At 38.1% G+C, this 24992-nt stretch overlaps 1 protein-coding gene across 2 annotated transcripts; it reads right to left on the bottom strand.

Annotated features, from left to right (window-relative positions):
* Positions 1 to 3722: 3722 nt before the first annotated feature.
* On the bottom strand, positions 3723 to 24742 carry LOC104114871 (uncharacterized). Of its 2 annotated transcripts, none has more exons than XM_009625409.4 (8): positions 24521 to 24741; positions 24243 to 24446; positions 23050 to 23158; positions 22660 to 22730; positions 22286 to 22351; positions 22085 to 22197; positions 13025 to 13124; positions 3723 to 3981 (listed from the first exon to the last, which is right to left on the bottom strand). In XM_009625409.4, exons 1-8 carry the CDS (start codon positions 24630 to 24632, stop codon positions 3884 to 3886), a joined length of 873 nt encoding a protein of 290 aa, XP_009623704.1. In that variant the 5' UTR covers positions 24633 to 24741; the 3' UTR covers positions 3723 to 3883. The 2 variants fall into 2 exon arrangements, 1 of the variants encoding a protein (XP_009623704.1); XR_011412528.1 differs by lacking the exon at positions 3723 to 3981 and adding an exon at positions 13297 to 13412 and having other exon boundaries at positions 24521 to 24742.
* Between the last annotated feature and the right edge of the window lie 250 nt (positions 24743 to 24992).

Here is a 24992-nt window from a genome sequence, read left to right as displayed (position 1 = left end):
CTCTATTCTTAGAAGCTCATGATTTGTACTACCAGTTCTTGGGGAATGTATAAAATTAAGATTTTTTTTTCTTTACTTAAATTGCTTTAATAATTGTTAATAAAATTGGATAATTGAAAGTTGACTTACCTAGCGGGTTAGGTTAGGTGTCATCACGACTAGTTGAATTTTAGGTCGTGACAGTTGGCGGTTACGGTAGCAAAGACATCATTACTTTGATGTTGATATGAAGAACTTGGGGACAAAGGCGGAGACAAAAAGCTATATAGGCTAGCCAAGGCGAGAGAGAGAAAGGCTCATGACTTAGACCAAGTGAACTGCATAAGAAACGTGAAAGGTAAAGTATTGATAGAAGAAGCCACATATTAGATAGAGATGGCAGACTCTATAAACTCTTGAATGAAGAGAGGGATAGGAATATATGCTGGGGGATTTAGAGTACTTCGAGAGTCGTCGAGAATTTGGATATTGTAGGTGTGTTGGGGCTATGCATAAGATAAGTAGAGGGATAGCGACAGGGTCAGACGAGATCCCTGTGAAATTTTGGAAGGACGGGGGCATGCCAGGCTTAGAGTTTCTTACTAGGTTATGTAATGTCATTTTTAGGACGACTAAAATGCCTAAAAAATAAAAGTCGAATATTGACTTCGTTGTACAAAAACAAGGGTGATATTCAAAATTATAACAAAATAAAAGTATCAATTGCTAATCCACACTATGAATGTTTGGGAGAGGATAGTAGAGATTATGGTAAAGGGGAGTGTATCAATTTTTGAAAACCGGTTCAGATTCAATGATGGGGTGATCGACTATAGAAGTCATTCATCTTGTAAGGCGATTGGTAGAGTAATATATGCAGAGGAAGAGGGACTTGCATATGGTGTTCATTGACCTAGAAAAATCTTATAACAATGTCCCAAGGGAGATTTTATGGAGATATTTGGATGCTAAAAGTGTACATGTAGCATACACAAGGACAATTAAAGACATGTATGATAGAGCTAAGACCCGGGTAAGGATAGTAGGAAGAGATTCGAGATACTTCTCAGTCGTGATGGTGTTGCACTAGGGATCAGTCCTTAGCCCATTGTTATTTGTCTTAGTGATAGATGAATTGAAGAGACATATTCAAGGGGAGGTGTCACAGTGCATGTTATCTACAGATTACATAGTACTGATTGACGAGACCGCAAGGCAGAGTTAATACTAGGTCGGAAGTTTGGAGACGGACCCTGGAGTCTAAGGGGTTCAGGCTGAGCATGACTAAAATAGAATACTTGGAGTGCAACTTCGGTGACATTACTCATGAGGCTGACATGAAAAATACACAAGTCATCTCTAAGAGAGGAAGTTTCAATTACTTTGGGTCAGTAATCCAAGGTAATTGAGAGATTGACGATGATTTCACACATCATATTGGAGTAGGATGGATGAAGTAGAGGTTTACATCAGGTGTCTTGCGTGATAAGAATGCCCCACCAAGACTTAAAGATAAGTTCTAGAAATAGTGGTTAGACCGACTATATTGTGCGAACCAGAGTATTGGCCAGTCAAAAACTTTTATGTCCAGAAGATGAAAGTAGCGGAAATGAGGATGTTGAGATAGATGTGTAGGCACACTATGAGAGATAGGGTCAGAAATGAAGATATTCGGGACAAGGTAGGGTTGTCCCCCCCCCCCCCCCGGACAAAATGTGGGAAGCGAGGTTGAGATCGTTCAGGCATGTGAATAGGAAATGTACGGATTCTCCAATGAGGAGGTGTGAGAGGTTGCCAATGGTGGATCCAAGGAGAGGTAGAGGTAGGCCAAAAAAGTATTGGCAAGGTAATTAGGCAGGACATGACACATCTTCAGCTTACCGAGGACAAGACTCTTGATAGGAGGGTGTGAAGGTCAACAATTAGGGAAGAAGGTTAGAAGGTAGTCGAGCATTATTCCTTCCTATAGCTATTTTTTTGTATTATTCTAGTATTTCCTTATTTTAAGATTGTCTACTACTACTTGATGTTGTTACTTCTTTGGTTATATTATTATTTTGTTGTTGGCACTGCTTCTTTTTTTTTTTTGACTTCTTCATTACTGTATTTCCTTTTCTAAACTGTTGTATTTATGTTTGTCTTGAGCCGAGAGTCTATCGGAAATAATATTTCTACCTGCACAAGGTAGGGGTAAGGTGTACATACTACCCTCCCAAGTCCCCACTCGTGAGATTATACTAAAAATGTTGTTGTTGTGGTTGTTACAACTATACACAAATCTTTAGATGAAGATAGCAAAATTATAAGTTTTGCTAAAGATCCGGAAGCAAGTACAAATTTTTAAGAATGGTAATATTGGGTAAACCTCCATATCCTTACTTTTACTCAATTTTTAATGCATTAAGGGTTTTGACATGAGAGAAGAAGATGAAGAAAAGGATTGTGTTAATCAAGTAGTCAAACTGAACCCAAGGCTCCTTTGGAGGAGGAAGAGGAAGAGAGGAAATTTCTATGGAGGAAGAAGACAAGGAAGAGGCAGAGGATTTGGCTTCAAGCCAAGCAACCAAAATCAGAAATCATTTGGAGAGCTAACAATCAAACAATCAAATGGAACGACAATTACAAATCCCTTGCCAAATTTGTAGAAGGAAGAATCGTACAGCCATGTCATACTACTACAGATGGAATTACTCCTATTAAGCACAATAAAGCACCAACCACCACAACGATCAATGAAGGAGCAAATAGCAACTTGTATCACTATCAATTTCTCAGTGAGGAAATCTTGGACTTAATAGGGTTTTGAGTGATTAGTGGCATTCTTCCATGAAGATATCACTTGAATGATGGAGCTTTATGTTTGGTCTTCTCTTAGAAATGCTCTATGTTATCCTTAAACATAGGACTCGATTCGAGCCTCTTGGTATAAAGCCGCCTCTGTTAGAAAGCTCGTAGGATTTAGCAAAGTAAGCATGAGTATCTCTTTTTATCACAAAATGTGAATCCATATGATGTGCACCCTCCTCATCCCTGTCAAATCGTTTTGTTAACTATATAGTTTTAGTTGTGTAACGAATGTTGCAAAAGAATAAATGGTACTACATAAAAAAAAATTATTTGAATTAATTAATAGAAGATCCAACTGTAAATTTATTTTTATCCAATTCATGTAAATATAATCTAGAATTTATTATGTCTTGTTTATAAAATAATGAAAAAATTTATAAAAACATGAAAAAATACTTTAACTAATAAGTAGAAAAAACTAGTTAAATACAAAATTGTTGTAACAAGTCATCCTCATAAAAAATTCTCATGACAATAGGAGCAACAAAATAGTAGGTTTAAGGGGAAAATTTATATTTAATGAAATATATATTTATTTTTTAAAAAAACTTTTGAATGTTATTATAGCATGTAATTACGTGTTTTGTAAATTGGAGTGTACTAATCATCAGTTAACTATCTATCCCCACCCATCCCCACTAATAATCAAACACAAAGCTTGCAAGGTGGACAAAGGGGAAGACAATTAAAGAATTGGATATGAACACCCAACTCTCTGTTTCTTTCTTACGGAGACTTGAATTCAGATCACAGCAAAAACAAAAACAAAAAAAAACACTAGAAGAAAATTGCTTTTCATTTGCTAAATTTTGGCAGACAAAATTTCCTAGCATATGAGTTGGTGGGAGGTAGCAAAACAGATAGTAAGAATTTTGAACAACGTAAGCACTTCAAGATGCAAATAAATGAGCCTTTAATACCATACTAAATGGGCATTAAATATTGTTATGCCCTTTTTTTTTTAATCAAGAAGATCATATCATTAAAAACACACACTTCAGCTGAATATTCCTAACTTGTTAACATCAATGAGTTTCATCTCTGCAGTCAATGCACACTAGTATAAGATTCTATAACAAATCAAGCCACCACTTGTCTCTACTATTACTCGACTCATATTTATGAGCAGCAGCAGATAAGATCTAGCTTTATGCCCTGCACCAACAAAGAACCAATTACTCTATGGCTAGTTATTATGGCTGGAAAAGAAAAGAACAAAAGAACATTTTAAAACAATTCAACTAAAGAAGGGAAATAAACGGAAAGGAGATTATTGGTTATTTTGATTTCCTTGTGAGCAATATCTGCAGTGTTGTAAACATAGGTTAAAAATAGCACACATACTTTTACGGACATACATGCAAGCTCAATATTATATCAAGTAACAACAGATCCTTTTATATCATACCTAAAGTTAGAGCTGAATCCGCATAGTTGATAGATGATAATCCATTTTACGGACTGCTTGCCTGAGAATTTTTAGGACTAAAAGATGGACTAAATGACCAACCAGTTGCACCTAAAAGAATTGATCTCCTAAATAGTTTGCTTGACATTGAATGTCTCGCTCTTGTTTGATATGTTCATTCAGTTCTAAGATAAGTATAACAAGTATACCAAGTGGAAACTAGCTAGGGTAGGTGCAATGAATAAAAGTCAACAAAATAAAAGACAACCAAAACGAGGATCAAGTGGTAGGTACAATGAATCATTCACAAATTGCAAAATAAATCTCAAGATAGGGTAAATTTCCTTATGAGTTGGTTTTAATATGACTCCCAGTCGGTATAGAGTATATTTCCCTCAATAAGGCTTCTAATAACAATGAAGACAACCTACTTCCCCCAAACAAACTACACCCCGGAAAATCATGTTACTAAGGTAATGATCGCTTAACCGCAAGGAAAGACCAACCTCCCCCCAAGGTATGAGAAATTGTAATAACCTGACCGGTCATTTTGAGTTCTAGCATTCCATTCTGTGATTTGAGACCTTGAGTAGCGTCATATAATGTATTATAACTTGCGAGTATGGTTAGTTTTGTTTTCCGAGAGGTTTGGGAGCGGTTTGGAAGAGTAATTCTTAATTTGGAAGCTTTAAGTTGGAAGAGTTGACCAAGATTTGACTTTTGAGTGAACGAGCTCGGATTGGTGATTTGAAAGTTCCAATAGGTTCCTATGATGATTTTGGTCTTATACATATATTTGGTTCGGGCCTCGGGTGGTTTGGAAATGATTCTTACGCTTCTAGTTGAAAGTTGGAATTTACGAACTTAAGAGAATTTCACAATTTGGATTGATCTTTGATTCATGGTTTTGATGTTGTTATTCGTGTTTTGAGTACTTTGGACAAGTTCGTGGAAGGTATACAGATTAGTTAGTGAGATTGGACGGGGTCCCAATGGGCTCGGCTGAATTTCGGGGTGGTTTCGGATCATTTTGAGCCATTTTGGAATTGTTGGTTTCTAGTGTCAGTGAAGTGAATCATGATCGTAAGGCTTGTGCCATGATCTCGTAGAAGGAACTTGGCAGGAGGAGGACCGTGATCACAAAGTGTTGGCTGGTACAGCATCACGGTCACATGGGTTTTGTCCACGTTCGCGTAGAGGAGCTGGGCCGGGGGAGGTTAAGTGCACCATGGTCGCGAGGGTTTGACCGCAATCGTGTAGGGGGGCCTGGCTGATCATCGCGATCGCTTGAGGAGCATATGCGATCGCATAGAAGGAAATTTGGCCTAGATCAGTTTGTGCATCGCGATCGCATGAATAGCAGTCGTGATCGCGAAGAAGGAATTACTGTCAGGGGTATTTTATGTCCAGAATTTCGAAAATTGCTCATTTTTCACTATTTTAAGTTTTGGAGCACGAGAATATGCGATTTTTTGGATATGGATTTCACCCATATCTTGAGGGTAACTAATTTCTACTTGATTTTGATCATATATCTTGATTTTTCATGGATTTCTATACCTAAAACATAAAATTTCAAAGTGTAATTTTGGATTTTCTTTTCTACAACTTAAGAGAATTTTGAGGTTTTGAACATCGATTTGGACAATGGATTTGAAAAATAATCACATATTTGGACTCATGGGGTTATGGGTCATTGAGATTTGGTCTTGGTTTCGGGTTTTGACAATGTGGGTCCGTGTTGATTTTTGTTGACTTTTGGGGATTTTGATTGAAGCTTTATTGATAGGGATTGCTTCTTTTAGCATTATTTGACTTTCCTGAATGATATTTGGTTAGGTTTTGGGCAATTGGAGGTCAAGAACAAAGGAAAGATGTGATACGAGTTGAAGTCTAGCCCGGATAAGGTAAGTATCTTGCTAAGCCTCGATTGAGAGAATGATTTTCTAAAAATAGAATTATTTGCTACGTGTTATGTGTTTTTAGGGTGACATATATGCGAGGTTCTTTATGCCTAGATCGGATGTGTATTCTTCTTGACTTATGCTCTATTTGATTTTACGACTACGTGGGCATAGTCATTCATGCTAGAGATCATGTTTTAACTTATGAAATTTTATTTGAGCCCGATGGACTATTTTTGAGATTGTTGATATACTTGATATGCGTCATGGTCACACGTTATATTATAAACGTGCATCCATACTTGTTATTCTTGTGATATACCTTAACTGTTGTATGACGACTTGAGTTTCCATATTCATGTTAGAGATTATATTTAGGCTTTTGATCTTAATTGGACATAATGATTATTTGGAGGATGGATTATAGGTTGGGGCTGTAGTCATACGATACACATAGGCACACTTCATGCCTAGAGATCATCTCTTGTACTCATGCATACATTCCTGCATAGTTATTTCTCTGCACATGTGTATCGTACATGCTTATCTCCTATTCATATGCATACATCTCTATATGTGGTTCTCTCATATGAACTGAGATAATGGCATGTGAGTTGTCCGTGTAATTGAGATGATTATGGCATGAGGTTTCTGACGTGCGATTATTTTAGTATTGATATTGAGTATGACACGTGAGTTGGCCGTGCAAATTGGTATATTTAAGGCACATGAGTTGTCTGTGCGAGTGATATTATTATTGGCATGTGAGTTGTCTATGTAGCACGTGAGTTGTCCGTGCAGCGCTTGGATATGGATTTGTCTCTCCGGAGCCAGGTGATCACCCATTGTACCTTGGGCCCTATGAGCACAATGTGTGTATTGGTATTGATTATGTGGAAAGGATTGAGTCTTCAGCATATATTGACATCCTACACTTGGGTAGAAACATTCATACATAAATTGACATATGTACATTCATGCATTTTTCATATGCATGGAACTTATTAGCGGATTGTTGAACACTTGGAGAGTGTCAGATTTGATGTATATATAGTCTTTATCATGCATTGACACGTAGACTCATGTTGGATCATATAAATGCTATCGAAAAATTTCTGAGAAAATGGATCTTTATCATGCATAGTCCCTTTGCGATCATGTAAAAGTACTTGAGTTAAGTTATTTAGTGTACATTTCCTTGATATGCAGATTTGGTGCATTTGTACATGCTTTGATCTGGTTACTTGAAAAGCATGCTTATTACTTTCTTCTTGAATTGTGCACCTTATTGCTGATATCCGATGTTATTTGGCTATTTCTTGGATATTTCTCTATTATTGTATACGCTTATGAGTTGCACAGGTTATATAAAGTGAGTATCTTTTGACTAAACCACGTCACTACTTCGTTGAAGTTAGTTTTGATACTTAAAGAGTACATAGGGTCGATTGTACTCATACTATATTTTTGCACCTTGCGTGCAGATTTTGGAGCTAAGCTGTTGTGGAAGACGAAGGCTAGCATTTAAGATGTACCAGCGTTCCAGTTGCAAGCTACTATTTTGTTCATGGTAGTTTGGGACTTGTATTTCTGTTTATCTATATTCCAAATGTAAGTTTCTTCATATTAGTTTTGTACTCCTATTCTTAGTCACTCATGACTTGTATTGTCAGTCCTTGGGATAGTTGTATTGATTTTCGCATTTTTATTCCATTATTTATTTGATGATTTCAGTTCAAGCTGTGAGATATGTTGGTAGGCTTACCTAGCGGGTTGAGTTAGGTGTCATCACGACTTGATGAGATTTGGGTCGTGACAGAAATAGTTATCAACATTTTCCAAACTTAAGCTCTTGGCACTGCTGCAATTGGTTTAGGCTTGGATGTGAGTCATGTGACTGATGTTAACTAATTTACAACAAGCCTTGATACGTTAAGACATGTGTGAGAATGCACGGGAGAAAATATTATTAATTAATTAAAGTGTTGTACAACGCCCTATTTATATACAGTGATTACATAATAATAGATATCTACTTCCCGATGTGGGACACTATACATGACTAACTACTTAACACTCCCCCTCAAGCCGGTGCATATAAATCATATGTACCGAGCATGTTACAGATGTAACTAATACAACAACCAGTAAGAAACTTAGTGAAAATATCTGCTAACTGATCATTCGACTTCACAAACTTTGTAACAATATCTCCTGAAAGTATCTTTTCTCTGACAAAGTGACAGTCGATCTCAATGTGTTTAGTCCTCTCATGGAACACTGGATTTGACGTAATATGAAGAGCAGCTTGATTATCACACACCAGTTCCATCTTGCTGATTTCTCCGAACTTCAACTCCTTGAGTAACTGCTTGACCCAAACTACCTCATACGTTGCCATAGTCATGGCCCGATATCCGGCTTCGGCGCTAGATCGAGCAACTACATTTTGTTTCTTGCTCTTCCAAGAGACCAAATTACCTCCTACTAGAATACAATATCCAGACGTAGAATGTCTATTAGAAGGTGATCCTTCCCAATCAGCATCTGTGTACCCAACAATCTGCTCAGGGTCTCGATCCTCGAATAGTAATCCTTTGCCTGGAGCTGGCTTTATATACCGAAGAATGCGAACAACTTAATCCAAGTGACTATCACATGAAGAATCCATAAACTGACTTACAACACTCACTGGAAAAGAAATGTCAGGTCTAGTCACTGTGAGGTAATTCAATTTGCCAATCAACCTCCTATATCTCGTAGGATCTCTAAGAGGCACTCCCCGTCCAGGCAGAAGCTTAGCATTCGGATCCATAAGAGTCTCAACAGGTCTGCAGCCCATCATTCCAGTCTTCTCAAGAATGTCTAAGGCATACTTCCGCGGTGAAATAACAATACCTGAGCTAGACCGAGCGACCTCAATACCTAGAAAATACTTCAATCTGCCCAGATCCTTAGTCTGGAAGTGCTGAAAGAGATGTTGCTTCAGATTAGTAATACCATCCTGATCATTGCCAGTAATAACAATATCATTAACATAAACTACCAGATAAATACACAGATTAGGAGCATAATGCCGATAAAACACAGAGTGATCAGCTTCACTACGAGTCATGCCGAACTCCTGAATAACTGTGCTGAACTTACCAAACCAAGCTCGAGGGGACTGTTTCAAACCATATAGTGACCTCCGCAATCGGCATACAAGACCATTAGACTCCCCCTGAGCAACAAAACCAGGTGGTTGCTCCATATAAACTTCTTCCTTAAGATCACCGTGGAGAAAAGCATTCTTAATGTCTAACTGATAAAGAGGCCAATGACGTACAGCAGCCATGGACAAAAAGAGACGAATAGATGCTACTTTAGCCACGAGAGAGAAAGTGTCACTATAATCAAGCCCAAAAATCTGAGTGTATCTTTTTGCAACAAGACGAGACTTAAGCCAATCAATCTGGCCATCCGGGCCGACTTTGACTGCATAAACCCAACGACAACCAACAGTAGACTTACCTGAAGGAAGAGGAACAAGCTCCCAAGTGCCACTCGCATGTAAAGCAGACATCTCGTCAATCATAGCCTATCGCCATCCTGGATGAGATAGTGCCTCACCGGTAGATTTAGGGATAGAAACAATAGATAAAAATGATATAAAAGCATAATGAGGTGATAACAGACAATGATAACTTAAACCGACATAATGGGGATTAGGATTAAGTGTGGATCGTACACCTTTGCGGAGTGCAATTGGTTGACTAAGAAGAGACAAGTCCAGAGTAGGTGCAGAATCTGATGCAGGACGTGAACGACGATGATAAGTCAAGAGTGGTGGAGCTGCAGAAGGTTGAACTGGACTAGGTGGTGGAACTGGAGCTATAGGTGGTGGAGCTACAACTGGAGTTGTAGGTGGTGGAGCTGGAATTGTAGAGGAAGATAAATGGGAGATAGTGACTGAATCTCTAAAAGATAAAACTGGTAGCACCTCAGAAATATCTAAGTGATTACCTGGACCTGTAAAGTATGATTGGGTTTCAAAGAAGGTAACATCAGGCATCAGCGGACATAAGGTACCGCTGGAGGTCAGGAGAATAGCATCGATACCTCTTTTGCGTTCTCGAGTAACCCAAAAATACACACTTTAGAGAACGAAGAGCTAACTTATCTTTTCCTGGAGTAAGGTTATGAACAAAACACGTGCTTCTAAAGACTCGGGGTGGTAGAGAGAACAAAGGTAAGTGGGGAAACAGGACAGAGAATGGAACTTGATTCTGGATAGCAGAAGATGGCATACGATTAATAAGATAGCAAGATGTAAGAACTGCATCCCCCCAAAAACGCAACGGAACATGAGATTGTATGAGTAGGGTACGAGCAGTTTCAATAAGATGTCTATTCTTTCTTTCAGCTACCCCATTTTATTGAGATGTGTACGGACAAGATGTTTGATGAATAATCAATCCCATAAGAGTTCATAAACTGCTGAAATGGGGAAGACAAATACTCTAGGGCATTATCACTACGAAATGTGCGGATAGAAACCCCAAATTGATTTTAAATTTCAGCGTGGAACGTTTGAAAAATAGAAAACAACTCAGATCGATTTTTCATCAAAAATATCCAAGTGCACCTGGAATAATCATCAATGAAACTGACAAAGTAGCGGAATCCCAAGGTAGAACTGACCCGACTAGGACCCCAAACATCCGAATAGACTAAAGTAAAAGGTGACTCCGAGGGAAATGGGAGCGGGTATGCTTACCGAGCTGACATGACTCGCACTCTAGAGTGGACAAGTGAGATAAATCAGGTACCATTTTCTGAAGTTTTGACAAATTGGGATGTCCCAACCGTTTATGTAATAAATCTGGTGAATCGGTAACAGGACAAGTTGTTGAATGAAGACAAGATGTGAGTCCATATGATTTTGCAAGGATAAGGTAATAAAGTCCATCTGATTCACGCCTGGTACCAATGATCTACTCTGTACTGTGTTCCTGTATAAAAACAAGGTCATCAAGAAATAAAGCAGAGCATTTAAGTGATTTGGCTAAGAGACTAACGGCTATGAGATTAAAAGGACTACCGGAAACATAAAGAACTGAATCTAAAGGTAAGGAAGGAAGTGGACTTGCTTGACCTATTCCAGTTGCCATGGTTTGAGACCCGTTGGCCATTGTGACTGTTGGGAGAGATTGAGAACATGAAATAGTAGTGAAAAGAGATTTGTTACCAGAAATATGATCAGATAACCCAAGACTCAGAGGTTGAAGATTGGGAGACACAAGTCACGCTTCTATCTGTTTGAACAACGGAAGCTATCCCTGAAGATGTCTGTTTACATGCTTTGTACTGAAGGAACTCAATATAATCCGGTAAAGAAACCATCTGGATTGGATTCAATACATTGGATCCAACGGATTGTGAGTTAAAGGCTTCTGATATGAATGCCATTATAATATTGCGTCGGAAAAAACAAAAAAAATCTGGGAATTACTGTTCTCGCCGGAAACTCACTGTTCACTCCGGAAAAATTACTAGTCGCCGGAAAAATCTCAAAGCGCTCAAAATAAAAAGAAAACAGTTTGGGCCTGGTCGGAATTACTAGGCGATAAGGCTGTCCTGAAGAAACTTTTCTAAAAAATGGCCGGAACACTGTTCATGTGCCGGCGCGTGGGTCTGACGTGCCACCGGCATCAAAAGCTCTGGAGGCGCGTGAGAGCGCGTGGAAGGGGTTCTGCCGGTGTGATTTTTTAGGGTTTGGTCGCCTGAGAAATCCGTACCTGCTGGCGGTGTTATTTTTCGTAAAAACCATACCGGAGAAGGGATTTCGTAAAAAAACAGCCTGAAAGTCACCGGAAAAAAGGCACGCTGACTGTCCTAGACTCGCTGGTAACTGCACAGCGGGGATTTCTCATTAGTTGCTCTGATACTATGTGAGAATGCACGGGAGAAAATATTATTAATTAATTAAAGTGTTGTACAACGCCCTATTTATATACAGTGATTACATAATAATAGGTATCTACTTCCCGATGTGAGACACTATATACATGACTAACTACGTAACAACATGAACATGTGGACCAACCGAACTACTGATAGACCACGCATCATTGACATGGCATCTGGTGAGTCTGCCATTACTGAAGTGGGAAAAAAAGTCTCAAGCTTTCTCATCAACATCTATAGGCTGTCTAGTCAAGTGATCATGGACGCATTGACCCTTACAACATAATCCAACAGAAGAGCCCCGAACTAAATAGTTAGAACCACCAACTAAAGTTTTCAAAGTAATCATGGGACTCGAGTGTCTGAATCCTGTGTTTTTTGGAACCGAAAACATCAAACCTTTAATCTATTGCGACAAAGAGTATTAAAAAGTCAAACCTCTTGTCCCATTACCCACCAAGGTCCAAAAACATCTTCCCACGTGAATGAGAAAGAAGTAAATACTTTCACATGATAACAGTTAAAGGGCCATGGTATTCAAATTTCCTAGAGGCTCACCCTTATAACAATAATCTGAATAATATTTCCATGACACTAACATTCTTGGAAACGTTTCTGCAAAATATGATTATTACCAACAAGGTACACATTGGTAATGCATATTGGATTAAACCAATTCACAGTTCAGGCGATCTGCATCTTCCAATAATGCATCCATAGTCCATAGACAAGATGCAAATCTATCTTCCCTAAAGGAAATAGCGAAAATAAGGCATGTGGAAATTTTGTCAGAGGAACCAGACCATAAAATTATTTAGAGCAATTAGCTAAGGCGCTAGAATGTAAATATTCAGTTAATGACAACTACATTTCCATGTCCTTAATTAACATATACACAAATATAAAATGAAAAAGTAACAAGGTGAAAAACACATACCTAAATCTAATACCGCAATTTCATCTTGTTGGAAGGAGTATGGCCTAGTCTTTTTCGTGCGGAGGAATGAGTTCATCTTCTCAACAGCAACAACTAAATCCTATATAAGTATTTCAGCACTTTAGTGAGAGGGTGGGAGCCATAGAACATGAATACAATAGAACAAGAAAGATAAAACAGCACAAGGAAAATTTAAAAAAAGGAAGAAAAGCATTACAACGATCCAAAAAGCAATTTTGCCGGTCAAGGCGAAAATAAGTATAGCTACTTACAAATAAGCATCTTCTACAAGGCTTAGAGCATAGGGTAATCGCTGAAAGTAGGGTTTTCCTTCTGTATGTCTAGAAAATGGAAGGGCATTACTCCAAATGGAGTATCATGGATTATCCTGAATTTCATAAAGAGTATAGTTCTAATAGCTAAGAAACACAGATGTAAATACAATGCAAGAAAAAAGTCTAATGGCAAGCAGTGACATTAGTATAAATACAGTATCTAATATTTAACTCAACTGGCCCATTACTTGACTCTACTCTAACATGCCCACACACAAATACACACGTGCACACATACAACATGAGAAAAAATGTAGGCTTGATGTGTTGGTGTAATTTATATTAAGCCTAGACCGCTTTGGAAACAAGAGGAGTTGAAAACTTGTGCTTACGCTAACAAGTGAATCATGCCTCAACTTCGAAGAAACACAGTACTTAATATAAAAAGAATTTGGTTAAAATTTTAAAACAAAACTGTAGATCTTGAAGCCTAGTTTCCTACGGTTCAAACGGTTAGTTATTTGGAGTCTCCTACGCAAAAGTAAGGCCATATTACCAAAACTTCACAAGCTGACAAAATTCAGCATGATACACTAGGTTTGGGAAAATGTCATTTAGATCACAGGTTCATTTGAGATGTTCTTGTGAGAAATGAAACAAGGAAAAGGAGATTGATAGAAAAACACTTCTTGACTATTCTCCCAAGCTATTTGGTGTTAATCGAACATGCACTTATTCTAAACTAGGAAAGGAATCAAGGCTACATAATTACAAATACGCAATATCTCCCTTAACGATTTTAACTAATATACACAATATTCTTAAACTCCCCCTCAAGCTAGTGCATATAAGTCGTATGTACCAAACTTGTTATAAATGAAACTAAATTGAGTACCAATAAAGGACTTAGAGAAAATATCTGCAAGCTGATCATTTGACTCCACAAACTTTGTGACAATATCTCATGAGAGTATCTTTTTTTCAAGTGGACGTATGAAACGCCTGATTCGATGCAATACGAAGAGCATCTTGATCATCACACGCAAATTTCATCGCGTGTTTGAGTAATTGTTCGATCAAAACTAGTTCACAAGTTGCCAGAGCCATCACACGACTTACTGCTTCTACACTAGATCGACAACCACATTTTGTTTCTTACTTTTCATAAGACACTGAATTACCCCCAACAAGAATACAATATCTAGAGGTAGACCGTTCATCGGAACTTGTCTATCCAAATCTGCATATGTGTATTCGACAAACTGCTCATGGCCTCGATCCTCAAAAAGTAATCCTTTTTCCTATGGCTGATTTTACTTGTCGAAGAATGCGAACAACTGCATCCCGACGATTATCACATATAGAGTCCATAAACTAGCATAAAATATTCACTGGAAAAGCAATATCAGGCCGTATCACGGTGAGACAATACAACTTACCCACCAACCGTCTATGCTTCCAGGATCACTAAGGGGCTCCCTGAACCGGTAAACTTCGCATTCAAATCTATGTTAGTATTAATGGGTCTACCACCTGGCATTCATATTTCCTCAAAAATGTCTAAAGCATACTTTATGCTATGAGATGAGAATTCCTAATTTAGACTACCTCAATGCTTAGGAAATACTCCAATCTGTCTAGATCCTTAGTCCGGAAGTATTCAAAAAGCTGCTGCTATAATTTAGTTATACCATCTTGACCATTGTCCGTGATAACTATATCATCAATATAAACTACAAATAATAAACGAATCTGGAGCAATAAGTCGACACAATATAGAATGATCAGGCTCACTATTGAGTCAGACCAAACTTCTGAATAATTGTGCTGAACTTACCAAACAATGCTCGAGGAGACTGTTTCAAACCATATAAGGACTAACGCAATCAACACACAAGACTACTAGACTCCCGCTGAGCAACAAAATCATGTGGTTGCTCCATATACACTTCATCCTCAAAATCACCATGGAGAAAAGTATTATGTGTCCAACTGATAAAGAACCCAATGGCAAACAGCAAGCATGGATAGAAAAAGGCGAACATATGCAATTTTATCCACGGGAGAGAATGTATCTGTGAGAAGGCACGGGAGAAAATATGTTATTAATATTGGATGAACAATACAATACAAGAGGTCCTTATTTATAGCTATAATATACAAGGACATACTACTCCTCTACCAATATGGGACAATACTACACTATATACATGCTGTAAACTAACACTCCCCCTCAAGCCGGTGCATACAAATCATATGTACCGAGCTTGTTACATATATAACCAATACAAGGACCAGTGAGAGACTTGGTGAAAATATCTGCAAGTTAATCATTCGACCTCACAAACTTTGTAGCAATCTCTTCTGAAAGTATCTTTTCTCTGACGAAGTGACAATCAATCTCAATGTGTTTAGTTCTCTCATGGAACACCGGATTTGATGCAATATGAAGGGCAGCTTGATTATCGCACACAAGTTTCATCCGACTGATTTCACCAAATTTCAACTCCTTGAGCAATTTTTTGGTCCAGACTAGCTCACATGTTGCCATAGCCATTGCTCGATATTCTGCTTTTGCACTAGACCGAGCAACTACATTTTGTTTCTTACTCTTCCAGGACACCATATTTCCTCCTACTAAAACACAATATCCAGACGTAGAACGTCTATCAGAAGGTGATCCTGCCCAATCAGCATCTGAGTATCCAATGATCTGCTCATGACCTCGATCCTCAAAGAGTAACCCTTTGCCTGGAGCCGATTTTATATATCGAATAATGCTGACAACTGCATCCCAATGACTATCACAGGGAAAATTCATAAACTGACTTACAACACTGACAGAATAAGAAATGTCGGGTCTAGTCACTGTGAGATAATTTAATTTTCCAACCAGCCGCCTATAGCTTGCAGGATCGCTAAGCGGATAAGTCAGGTGCAGGACGAGAACCAGTTGGGCCTGATGGAGGACGCAAACGACGATAATAAGTCAAGAGTGGTGTTCCTATGGCTGGGGAACTAGGGGGAACAACACTAGACTCCTCAACGGTTGGTATGGATGAAACCTCTATGGTCGAAAGTGGAGGAAGAGCTATAGGAAGCTCCTCAAAGGTCGGTATAGGTAAGACCTCAGATATATCATGGTGGTCAGCATAAGTAAAGAAAGGTTTAGGCTCAAAAAATATGACGTCAGCTGACATAAGGTACCTACGAAGATCTGGAGAATAACAACGATATCCCTTCTGAACACGAGAATAACCAAGGAAGACACACTTGAGAGCACGAGGAGCTAACTTATCTTTTCCAGGGGCTAAGTTATGAACAAAACACGTGCTCCCAAAATACGAGGTGGAAGAGAGTATAAGGGTGACTGGGGAAACAATTACTGAATGCGGAATCTGATTCTTGATGGGAGATGAAGGCATCCGATTAATCAAATAACAAGCTGTGAGAACTGCATCGCCCCAAAAACGCAACGGAACACGAGATTCAATGAGAAGTGTGCGAGCAGTCTCAATAAGGTGCCTATTCTTTCTCTCAGCAACCTCATTTTGCTGAGGGGTATAAGGACAAGATGTCTGATGAATAATTCCTTGAAAAGTCATAAACTGCTGAAATTGAGAAGATAAATATTCTAAGGCATTATCACTGCGAAAAATGTGAATAGAAACACCAAATTGGTTTTTGGTTTTTGATTTCAGCACAGAAACTCTGGAATATAAAAAATAACTCAGAACGATCTTTCATTAAGAAAAGCCAAGTACATCTTGAATAATCATCAATGAAACTAACAAAATAACGAAATCCCAAGGATGAACTGACTCTACTAGGACCCCATATATCAGAATGAACTAAGGAGAAGACAGACTCTGCATGACTCTCAACACTACGTGAAAAGGAGGCTCGGGTATGTTTCCCAAGTTGACACGACTCACAATCTAATGTAGACAAACTAGATAAACTAGGCACCATCTTCTGAAGTTTGGATAAACTCGGATGTCCTAAACGTCTGTGGATTAGATCTGGAGGATTTGTAACTAGACATGTTGTGGAAGGATTGCGTGAGTTAAGGTAGTAAAAGCCTTCTGATTCACGTCCTGTATCAATTGTCTGTCCCGTACTGCGGTCCTGCATAATAAAAGAATCGTCAATAAAATATATACCACAATGGAGGGCACGAGTCAAACGACTAACAGATGCAAGACTAAAATGACAGCCAGGGACATAAAGAACAGAATCTAGGGTGATAGAAGACAAGGGATTAGCTTGTCCAACTCCTTTTGCCTTAGTTTGACATCTATTGGCTAAAGTAACAGTGGGAATAGACTGTGAATATACAATATTTGACAAAAGTGATATATTACCAGAGATGTGATCAGAAGCGCCTGAGTCCATGACCCATGGGCCAAGAAAGCTAGACTGGGAAACACAAGCAAAAGAATTACCAGTAACAGAAGTATCAGTCTGGGCAACTGAGGCTACTTGTGGAGATGTCTGCTTACTTGCTCGATACTGAAGGAGCTCATTATATTCTTCTTTAGATAAAGAAAATCCCTGGTTACCTGGAGTCTCGGTCTGAGCAATGTAAGCATTTTTGGGTGGACGACTATGTAAGGAATAGCACATTTCACGAGTGTGTCCAAGTTTGTGATAATAAGAACACTTGGATCTAGATCTTCCAAAACGACCTCCTCCTCGTCTATGCTCCATAGTTTGAGATGCCCGAACATTCATTGTCTGGAATGCAAGAACAGAGGAATCAAGTAACTGTGATGAGATCACTGGTGGACTTGGTGCTGCAGCAAGGCGGAGTAATCGAGAGAATAATTCACCAACTGTCGGGACAATCGGACTAGCCAAAATCTGGTCGCGTACTGAATCAAGATCATTAGGAAGTCCAGTGAGGGTAAGAACGAGAAACATTTTCTGTCGTTGCTCTTGTTGTTTTTCCACACTAGCAGAAACTGGCATCAACTTCTCAAATTCCTCCATAACTGTCTGTACTTGACCCAAGTAAGTAGACATATCCAATTCCTGCTTCTTTAAGTTTGTCATCCGCGATATCACATCATAGAAGCGAGATATGTCATTAGTGTATAAGGTGCGAGCCTTTGCCCAAACCAAATAACATGTCTGGAATGGACGAAACAAGGGCATCAACTTGGAATCAATAGATCGCCACAAGATGCTACATAACTGAGCATCGATTTTTGCCCAAAGTGCTATTGCCTTTTGATCTTCATCGCTAGACTGTTTGATTAGATGATCTTGAACACCTTGACCTCTACACCACAACTCGACAGATGAAACCCAAGCTAAATAGTTTGAACCTCCCATTAAAGGTTCCGAGGTAATAATAGCACTAGAACTTCCAGAACTCATGTTTCTAGACCCAAAAGCATCAAATCCCAAAGACATTGTTGCAAATTATTACCAAATAAGAGAAAGAATCAACTGTAATCCACTGAAACAGAGTACGGAAAAACAGACACAGAATACTGAAATACTGTAGCTGCCGGAATCTACTGTAGTTGTCGGAATAGTACTGTAGCTGTTGGAAAAAACTCAAAGTTGTCAGAATGAAATGAAAACAGTAGGGGTAGGATCGGAATTACCAGGCGACCCAACTGTTCTGAAGGAAGATTTTCAAAAAATGGCCAGAAGTGGTCGTACGCGCCGGCGCGTGAGCTCATGTGCGTGAACTTCTGGTGGCGCGTGAGGAGGCTGTTGCCGGAGCTTTTCACTGGGGTTTGGTCGCCGGACAGTGACGACTCTTGTGGTAGTGTTGGATTTTGCACAACACTGACAGAAATGAAGCAGATAGAAAACAGCCTTAAAAAAAGTACTGATTTCCCTTTCCCGGAATCGCTGGAATTTATGCACAGGGATAAGTCTCTCACAATTGCTCTGATACCATGTGAGAAGGCACGGGAGAAAATATGTTATTAATATTGGATGAACAATACAATACAAGAGGTCCTTATTTATAGCTATACTATACAAGGACATACTACTCCTCTACCAATGTGGGACAATACTACACTATATACATACTGTAAACTAACAGTATCATTGTAATCAATTCAAAAAATTTAGTGTAACCCTTGGCACTAGACATGTCTTAAGTCAATTAGTTGTACCATCAAAGCCAACTTTGACCGCATATAATCACTGACAACCAATAGTAGATTTACTTGGAGGAGTACCACTACGGTGTAAAATAGACATCTCCTCAATCATAGCATATCAGCATCCTGGATGAGAGAGGGATTCACATGTAGCTTAGGGTACAAACAGAAGACAAGGATGATACAAAGCCATAATGATGAGATGATATATGATGATCACTCAAGAAGACATAATTGGGATTAATTAAGTGGAGCAAATATCTTCTTAAGGGCAATAGGAGGACTAGGGAGATAAATCCACAACATGAAGGGATGTGATGCAGGGCATGTCATCTTTTGGACACGATATGCAGTGATTGCGACGATAATAAGTCAACTGAGGTGGAGCTGGAGAAATTGTAGGAGATGTTAGAGGAGAATGATTGTTGTGAGAGCAGAAGGAAGTGTGCATATAGAGACTTCAAAAAAAGGTTTGTGTAAGGCATGAGAGATGTCAAGATAGTCAGAAAAAGATGTGGATTAAGGTTAAGTCTGAGAAAAGGTGATCTCAACTGACATAAGGTAATAACACAAGCCAGTTGAACTGCAGCGGCATGTCGATATCCCTTCTGAATCTGAGAATAACCATGAAACACATATTTGAGAGCAAGGAGTTAATTTGTCTTTCCAAGGGATTAAGTTATGAACAAAACATGTGATGTGAATGTGGGAATAAAACTTATCTCTCCAAGGGATTAAGTTGAACAAAACACGTGTTGTGAATGTGGGAATAAAACTATGTATTTTGGATAACAGAGGAAGGCATACAATTAACCAATTAGAAGATGTGAGAACCGTAGACATGTCTCCCACGTTATATGTGGATGTAGCAATATAATTTCATAGTCATTCTTTCACCACGATGGACTTGTGGCAGTTTTCTAAAGAACGAGATCTTTATGTAAGAATCTAATTCTTCGAGGAAGTAAGATCTGGATTAAATACATAATATATTTTTTTTCACTTTGTTGTTTAGGATAAGATTGAAAATTTTGACTCGCAAAAATGGACCCAGAGAAATCAAAAACTGGGGAGGTACTTGCTGGATTTTTTTGATGTCTGAAACTGCTAAGGTGGCACTCTAACAGGATAAATGACATGTCAAATTACGTGGTTTATGTGCTGACTGGATAACATCTAGGACAATAAGCACAGCCACGTGGACTTAGCTGACTGGACTGACACGCTGGAAGCTGAGAGGAGTATTTACATCGCATTGGCATGGACTGACAAATGCCATGTGTTGCTGACATTCCATACATATGGCACCAATTGGGACGGGTTTGGCACGTGTCCATGTGACTTTACACTCTAGCGAGTGGCTGAGACTGTGGCGGCACTTGCAGGCGCATCCTATGGTACAATAGTGTACGGTTTGGATCAGTGCCAAGACCAAACACCTAATATGGTTGATTGAAGATTTGGTAACGTGACTAACACAAAGTTCAAGGTAGTGAATGAACCACTTCATAAAATTTTCTAAAAAGTATTATGTTGACTAAGTCGACCTAGACTCTGATATTTTCCCTCCTTAGCTTTGATACTCTGTGAAATAAAGAGATAAGTAGATAACTATTTTTCTTGATTATAGAAAAACTCAACACATGGTGTCTCGTTATATAGAAGTTGCTAACCTATTCTAATGAGGTCAATTCTAATTTACAAGGTTCTATTACTACAAAATAATCTCCCAGTTAAAACAAAATGTCTAGAATATTTTTGACACGATTCGGTACAATAGATCTGGCATACTCTTTATAAGTTTCATTCACATTCCACTTTTTTGTGCTCCATGGCGGGAAAACAAGAAGAGAGAAAGAAGTTGGGAAAGCGGAAAAAAAGAAAAAGGAAAAGGAAAGAGAAGATAAAAGGTGGTACCTTTTTCTTCTCTTGATATTTTATCAAGCTTCGTCAATTTGAAAGGAAAAACAAATCATGAACTTTAGCATATAAAACGTAGATCTAGTGTGTATTCTCACTGTTCAAAGGTTATGTGCCACAACCTAAGACTGAAGGAAAAACAATAACTAAGCCTCAACCCCAACCCCGAACAATTTGGGGTCAGTTATATGAATCCACACTGACCATGTTACTCCTAAGACTGAAGGAAGTACCCGCATTTTACCTATCTGTAGAAGAAGAAGCACTTTGCCTAAGTGTCATAGTTACTTTTTGTATAACATCCAAATCTGATGCCACCGTTTAGATAGTTGTCCTACATAAATCACTTGAGGTTCAAATCAATTAAGGTAACACTTGATGGAAGTAAACATTGTTTTGAAGTTGATATACTTTAGCTTTTAATAATTGACATTCCTTTAGATGCCTCAGCAACTTCTCTTATAAAGATCTTAAAGCACAAGGTCATGCCACCTTCCAAAGCTACTAAGATAATACTTGCGTACTTCTTCTTTTTAGTTGCTAGACAAACTTTTTACGCATATTTTCCATATTCCAATGTAGGTCATGTTGAAATTTTATCTAACTAGTAAAATCCTCATGCGTGAATATTTGCATCAGAGCATATTCCTTAGTCTGCTCAGTGTCTACTTTAAAATACCTTTTGTCTTTAGGATAAGACTATCAAGAAAATGAGATCACCAATAGCGAAACCTCACCTGCCATGAAGCTAAACTCTTCAAATGTTTGGGGAGGTTTTCATAGTCATCTTCTGACACAGTTATCAACGACTGAATATCTTCAGATGACTTTAATTCATCATTCATTTTCCCTGTGTTCAGAAAGGCAAGAAACACATCTTAGACACCATGTTGTACTAAGCCTACCAAGGCAATGGTGTGGAGGGCCAAGTTTTGTACCATCACTACTGTCCTGCTTCTTCTCAGTTGATAGATATAATCCCTCTTTCTCATATATAGTGTTAGCTGCAAATCAGAATACAGAAGAGACAAAGGAAAATATCTCAAGTTAGAACATATCATACATGAAAACTAGAGCAAAGCCATCTAGAAACTTTCCTCCTCCAAACAAAATCTAAAGCATAGTTTGAAAGAAAATGGGAAATAATTTTTACTCATATGTCGATATACATCCTTATGATGCCCATTGGGAATGAACATCACATATGTAATATAAATCTACAAGTGAAGAATCTAATGCAATTCACACCTCAAAAAAAAATTCTTAATATTCCATCCAGATATGGAAACTTGGTTTCTAGTATGAAACCCACCTTCAGATGCTATGGTAGCTAGGCAAACATCAGAAAGACCAAGGTTCTGCAAATTCAGAGAATCATCCAGCCTAAAAATGTTAAGTAGCACAGACAATAATCTCCTTTCTTCAAAACAATCGTTCAAAATTCAATTATATGCAAGTTGATGGTGCTGAATTTCTTCTTTGTTCATCAGATTATTTTGTTTTTTTTTCAGGAGAGATGAAAACAAGTGAAAACCCCTGATTTTCTGGGAGAAGAAAGACATGTCGAGCATGGAGCTTCACTGAATTCACCAAGTGCAAGAATATCCATTACTGTGATTCTGCTAAAAGACGAAAAGTTTACGAGGATTCAAGTAGAAGACTTGTGCTTAATTAAATGAGATAAAACAATCATAAAGGATACAAAGGATCATCTTCAATTTTCTTCAAGTCTAAGCTGCGGTCAGGTGATAAATCTTCCCAAACTTTTGCATCTTCTTCTTCTCCTTCACTGTCTTCATCAATAAGATCGACTTGTGCAGCAAAGAAAATAGCAAACCAGCCAATAAGTAATTACTAAACAAAATAAAATGATTAATCATTCAAAGTTAAGGCAGAATGTTAAAAGAGAACCAGAACTCCTCATATTCCCCAGTATGGCAATCTTACATGTTACAACATACAAAATACATTGGTGATAAAGTAAAAGGTACAAAATACACAATGCTAATACTAGCTCCAGTGGGCGTTCCCTATTTAAAATTTTGAAAATTTCTGTAACAAAGAATTTAGAGCTTTTTCCCTTGGACTTCTGCGGACTCGGTACTGGTTTTTTGACCATAGGGTTATTTGTCACATCACACATTTACATATAATTGTTTTGAAGATTTCATAAGAGGTCCCAATCTGGCACAATTTATGTGCGCAATCAAAAAGGTAGACAATAATACACCACCTCTACCAAAAACCACAAGTCAAACGCATCTGTGATCACAACAGAAGGTACATAACAATAATACTAGCTCTAATGAGCATTCCCCGATTTAAAAATATTTTAAAACTTCATGTGAAACTTAGCAGGAAATTCAATACGGGTACGTGACACTCAAAAGACCGACAATCACTCGAAATCAGTGTGTACACTTGGCTGATGAAATGATACAATGAAAAGAAAAGATTCACATAGGTAATACCATCCACTTGGGATTAATGTTTAGTTATTATTGTTACACTTATAGTAGGTCTGGTGTTAATCAGATAAGCGTGAAATTGACAAAATCTCTAGGTTTAGGGTCCCCAATTTGCCAGGACAAATTCTTGGAGTTTAAGTTTTTTGAGCTGATGGTTTAAAAATATTTACACAGTTAGGTCACTTACATGATAAAAATTAATTGGTAACCTGATAACAATGAGAACCAACTTGTTAAAACAGGTTAAACTAGAGTAATACTGTAATAGTGTCAAAAAAATTACAATGTCAGTTTATTTAACTTAACTCCAATTTTTTATAACCAAAGGAGAATTTTGATGATTTAGACTTGAATGGAATAGAATTATCACTAAAGAATCATATAGCGGACGACAACATTGACTAATTGATAGACTGAATTTACTTACCAGAAGAAATATAACCAAGATTATGGAGACGGTCCTGGAGGGAAAGAAGATGAGTTTGGTTCAGTTTGAATACTTCATTGCAATGGCCGAGTAGCTCCTCAAACGACACCGTTTCACAAGACATGGACTCCAGCACGTTGAGGTCACCGCTCAGTGACGATACTCTCTGGTTCAGGCTTTGCACAAAGGTCGTCGATGCAGAATCTGTATACAAACATTATTTTTCAATAATATTAAAGAAAAAAAAGGAAAAACTTTATTAGGAAAGTTAATTATACCAAGAGGAATGGGACGACGATCAAGGGACTCTTTGAGAGCGTGGCAGCTGTTTTGGAGATTGTTACAGAAAATGGCTAGGGTTTTGCAGAATTTGCCTATAGACTCGTCCATTCTAAGCTTGAGGAAAAGGAGAAGAAGCTATTGCCTATTGGGTTCTAGTTCTACGCGGGAGTGAAGATTTTTCGGATTTGGAGAAAAGGGGCAGGGAAACAAACAAAGGATGGAAATCATTTTGAACGAGGAAATTTACCTTTTAGTTCCTAAAATAGTAATATATTTTCATTTTGGTCCTTGTAATATGTGGCTAAGCACATTTAGCCTTTAATTGATTGCAATTTGCACTTTTGATCCTTTTTCTCGTGTATCTTCACAAAATTAACAACTTATTAGTTCTGTAATGTTAAATTTGTATTGTTATTCCATATTTGAAGATAATATGATTCTAAAAAATAATCTAAATATCACATATTT

Source organism: Nicotiana tomentosiformis, chromosome 1 (assembly GCF_000390325.3).
Source record: "Nicotiana tomentosiformis chromosome 1, ASM39032v3, whole genome shotgun sequence".
Lineage (NCBI taxonomy): Eukaryota > Viridiplantae > Streptophyta > Magnoliopsida > Solanales > Solanaceae > Nicotiana > Nicotiana tomentosiformis.
This window is presented reverse-complemented; position numbering and strand designations above follow the sequence as displayed.

What these genes read in the sequence shown, in the direction of transcription:
- LOC104114871 (XM_009625409.4), bottom strand. Translation starts at nt 24,632, where the DNA reads ATGGACGAGTCTATAGGCAAATTCTGCAAAACCCTAGCCATTTTCTGT. An exon ending in AAAATTGAAGATGATCCTTT is followed by an intron (nt 22,731 to 23,049) that starts GTATCCTTTATG and finishes TAACATTTTTAG; the next exon opens with GCTGGATGATTCTCTGAATT. An exon ending in AATTGCGGTATTAGATTTAG is followed by an intron (nt 3,982 to 13,024) that starts GTATGTGTTTTT and finishes TTGTTGGTGCAG; the next exon opens with GGCATAAAGCTAGATCTTAT.